Source organism: Sebastes fasciatus, unplaced genomic scaffold (genome assembly GCF_043250625.1).
Source record: "Sebastes fasciatus isolate fSebFas1 unplaced genomic scaffold, fSebFas1.pri Scaffold_74, whole genome shotgun sequence".
Lineage (NCBI taxonomy): Eukaryota > Metazoa > Chordata > Actinopteri > Perciformes > Sebastidae > Sebastes > Sebastes fasciatus.
In genome coordinates, this window is record NW_027428262.1 from 30,001 (window position 1) to 35,000 (window position 5,000).

Sequence of the window (5,000 nt, forward strand, 5' to 3'; positions counted from 1 at the left end):
GAGACCAGGAGACACACGAGAGACCATGAGACACACGAGAGACCAGGAGACACACGAGAGACCAGGAGACACACGAGAGACCAGGAGACACACGAGAGACCATGAGACACACGAGAGACCAGGAGACACACGAGAGACCAGGAGACACACGAGAGACCATGAGACACACGAGAGACCATGAGACACACGAGAGACCATGAGACACACGAGAGACCATGAGACACACGAGAGACCAGGAGACACACGAGAGACCACGAGACACACGAGAGACCATGAGACACACGAGAGACCAGGAGACACACGAGAGACCATGAGACACACGAGAGACCATGAGACACACTAGAGACCATGAGACACACGAGAGACCAGGAGACACACGAGAGACCATGAGACACACGAGAGACCAGGAGACACACGAGAGACCAGGAGACACACGAGAGACCAGGAGACACACGAGAGACCAGGAGACACACGAGAGACCATGAGACACACGAGAGACCAGGAGACACACGAGAGACCAGGAGACACACGAGAGACCAGGAGACACACGAGAGACCATGAGACACACGAGAGACCAGGAGACACACGAGAGACCAGGAGACACACGAGAGACCAGGAGACACACGAGAGACCAGGAGACACACGAGAGACCATGAGACACACGAGAGACCAGGAGACACACGAGAGACCAGGAGACACACGAGAGACCAGGAGACACACGAGAGACCATGAGACACACGAGAGACCAGGAGACACACGAGAGACCATGAGACACACGAGACCATGAGACACACGAGAGACCATGAGACACACGAGAGACCAGGAGACACACGAGAGACCATGAGACACACGAGAGACCAGGAGACACACGAGAGACCATGAGACACACGAGAGACCAGGAGACACACGAGAGACCAGGAGACACACTAGAGACCAGGAGACACACTAGAGACCATGAGACACACGAGAGACCATGAGACACACGAGAGACCAGGAGACACACGAGAGACCACGAGACACACGAGAGACCAGGAGACACACGAGAGACCAGGAGACACACGAGAGACCATGAGACACACGAGAGACCAGGAGACACACGAGAGACCAGGAGACACACTAGAGACCAGGAGACACACTAGAGACCATGAGACACACGAGACCATGAGACACACGAGAGACCATGAGACACACGAGAGACCATGAGACACACGAGAGACCATGAGACACACGAGAGACCAGGAGACACACGAGAGACCATGAGACACACGAGAGACCAGGAGACACACGAGAGACCAGGAGACACACGAGAGACCAGGAGACACACGAGAGACCATGAGACACACGAGAGACCATGAGACACACGAGACCATGAGACACACGAGAGACCAGGAGACACACGAGAGACCAGGAGACACACGAGAGACCATGAGACACACGAGAGACCATGAGACACACGAGAGACCATGAGACACACGAGAGACCATGAGACACACGAGAGACCAGGAGACACACGAGAGACCATGAGACACACGAGAGACCATGAGACACACGAGAGACCATGAGACACACGAGAGACCAGGAGACACACGAGAGACCATGAGACACACGAGAGACCATGAGACACACGAGAGACCAGGAGACACACGAGAGACCAGGAGACACACGAGAGACCAGGAGACACACGAGAGACCATGAGACACACGAGAGACCATGAGACACACGAGAGACCATGAGACACACGAGAGACCATGAGACACACGAGAGACCATGAGACACACGAGACCATGAGACACACGAGAGACCAGGAGACACACGAGAGACCATGAGACACACGAGAGACCATGAGACACACGAGAGACCATGAGACACACGAGACCATGAGACACACGAGAGACCAGGAGACACACGAGAGACCAGGAGACACACGAGAGACCAGGAGACACACGAGAGACCAGGAGACACACGAGAGACCATGAGACACACGAGAGACCAGGAGACACACGAGAGACCAGGAGACACACGAGAGACCATGAGACACACGAGACCATGAGACACACGAGAGACCATGAGACACACGAGAGACCATGAGACACACGAGAGACCAGGAGACACACGAGAGACCAGGAGACACACGAGAGACCATGAGACACACGAGAGACCATGAGACACACGAGAGACCATGAGACACACGAGAGACCATGAGACACACGAGAGACCATGAGACACACGAGACCATGAGACACACGAGAGACCAGGAGACACACGAGAGACCATGAGACACACGAGAGACCATGAGACACACGAGAGACCATGAGACACACGAGACCATGAGACACACGAGAGACCATGAGACACACGAGAGACCAGGAGACACACGAGAGACCAGGAGACACACGAGAGACCAGGAGACACACGAGAGACCATGAGACACACGAGAGACCAGGAGACACACGAGAGACCAGGAGACACACGAGAGACCATGAGACACACGAGACCATGAGACACACGAGAGACCAGGAGACACACGAGAGACCAGGAGACACACGAGAGACCAGGAGACACACGAGAGACCAGGAGACACACGAGAGACCATGAGACACACGAGAGACCAGGAGACACACGAGAGACCAGGAGACACACGAGAGACCATGAGACACACGAGACCATGAGACACACGAGAGACCATGAGACACACGAGAGACCATGAGACACACGAGAGACCATGAGACACACGAGAGACCAGGAGACACACGAGAGACCAGGAGACACACGAGAGACCATGAGACACACGAGAGACCATGAGACACCGACCAGCAAGGATTTATACCTGGAAGAAGTTACTAACAGGAACTTTAATTTGATTGTATTATTTATTTAGAATATTAAAATAATGAATATTAGTTTAATATTTGTATTTAAAGTATAAAAGGAGGAGGCTTCAGAATCAGATATATCTATAAATGATTCTTCCACAGTCTTCTTCCTGGTTAAAACCTGCTGCCTACATTACCCAGTATGCACCTCTCCCTCTGACAGCTGTGAGGTAGATTGTGTTTATTTATGTTAGTATGAGTTTACAGTAGAACCTCCCAACACCTGGAAACACCTGGAAACACCTGGAAACACCAGGTAGACCAGGTAGACCAGGTTCACCAGGTAGAGCAGGTGGACCAGGTGAACCAGGTAGACCAGGTGTGTGTGTGTGTGTGTGTGTGTGTGTGTGTGTGTGTGTGTGTGTGTGTGTGTGTGTGTTACCTGGTAGTAGTTGGGCCAGAAGGTGGACACGGCTAGCTCCACCCCGTTCCAGGTGTGGTAGGCGGGGCCTGAAGAGTTAAAGACGGGAACTCCCAGAGGACTGTTGTTCTCTGTAGGACACAAACACTGTGAACACCTGAGAGCTCCGCCCCCCCCACAGACACACCTGAGAGCTCCGCCCCCCCCACAGACACACCTGAGAGCTCCGCCCCCCCCACAGACACACCTGAGAGCTCCGCCCCCCCCACAGACACACCTGAGAGCTCCGCCCCCCCCACAGACACACCTGAGAGCTCCGCCCCCCCACAGACACACCTGAGAGCTCCGCCCCCCCACAGACACACCTGAGAGCTCCGCCCCCCCCACAGACACACCTGAGAGCTCCGCCCCCCCCACAGACACACCTGAGAGCTCCGCCCCCCCCACAGACACACCTGAGAGTTAGTGTGCAGTACTGTAGTACTGTGATGCAGTATTAGTGTGTAGTACTGTAGTACCGTGATGCAGTATTAGTGTGTAGTACTGTAGTACTGTGATGCAGTATTAGTGTGTAGTACTGTGATGCAGTATTAGTGTGTAGTACTGTAGTACTGTGATGCAGTATTAGTGTGTAGTACTGTGATGCAGTATTAGTGTGTAGTACTGTGATGCAGTATTAGTGTGTAGTACTGTAGTACTGTGACGCAGTATTAGTGTGTAGTACTGTAGTACTGTGATGCAGTATTAGTGTGTAGTACTATAGTACTGTGATGCAGTATTAGTATGTAGTACTGTAGTACTGTGATGCAGTATTAGTGTGTAGTACTGTGATGCAGTATTAGTGTGTAGTACTGTAGTACTGTGATGCAGTATTAGTGTGTAGTACTGTGATGCAGTATTAGTGTGTAGTACTGTGGTACTGTAGTACTGTGATGCAGTATTAGTGTGTAGTACTGTGATGCAGTATTAGTGTGTAGTACTGTAGTACTGTGATGCAGTATTAGTGTGTAGTACTGTAGTACTGTGATGCAGTATTAGTGTGTAGTACTGTAGTACTGTAGTACCGTGATGCAGTATTAGTGTGTAGTACTGTAGTACTGTGATGCAGTATTAGTGTGTAGTACTGTAGTACTGTGATGCAGTATTAGTGTGTAGTACTGTAGTACTGTGATGCAGTATTAGTGTGTAGTACTGTAGTACTGTAGTACTGTAGTACCGTGATGCAGTATTAGTGTGTAGTACTGTAGTACTGTGATGCAGTATTAGTGTGTAGTACTGTAGTACTGTGATGCAGTATTAGTGTGTAGTACTGTAGTACCGTGATGCAGTATTAGTGTTTAGTACTATAGTACTGTGATGCAGTATTAGTGTGTAGTACTGTAGTACCGTGACGCAGTATTAGTGTGTAGTACTGTAGTACTGTGATGCAGTATTAGTGTGTAGTACTGTAGTACTGTAGTACCGTGATGCAGTATTAGTGTGTAGTACTGTAGTACTGTGATGCAGTATTAGTGTGTAGTACTGTAGTACTGTAGTACCGTGATGCAGTATTAGTGTGTAGTACTGTAGTACTGTGATGCAGTATTAGTGTGTAGTACTGTAGTACTGTAGTACCGTGATGCAGTATTAGTGTGTAGTACTGTAGTACTGTGATGCAGTATTAGTGTGTAGTACTGTAGTACCGTGACGCAGTATTAGTGTGTAGTACTGTAGTACTGTGATGCAGTATTAGTGTGTAGTACTGTAGTACTGTGATGCAGTATTAG

At 50.4% G+C, this 5,000-nt stretch overlaps 1 protein-coding gene across 1 annotated transcript in view; it reads right to left on the reverse strand.

Moving 5' to 3' along the window:
• The window catches only part of LOC141763864 (receptor-type tyrosine-protein phosphatase mu-like), a gene marked incomplete at its 5' end in the record, with an annotated part of 29,913 nt that overhangs the window by 23,947 nt on the left and 966 nt on the right, over positions 1–5,000 (reverse strand). Inside the window, one exon of the mRNA XM_074628631.1 lies at positions 3,256–3,365. Coding sequence (XP_074484732.1) covers positions 3,256–3,365 — 110 coding nt within the window. The remainder of the gene's footprint in view (positions 1–3,255; positions 3,366–5,000) is intronic.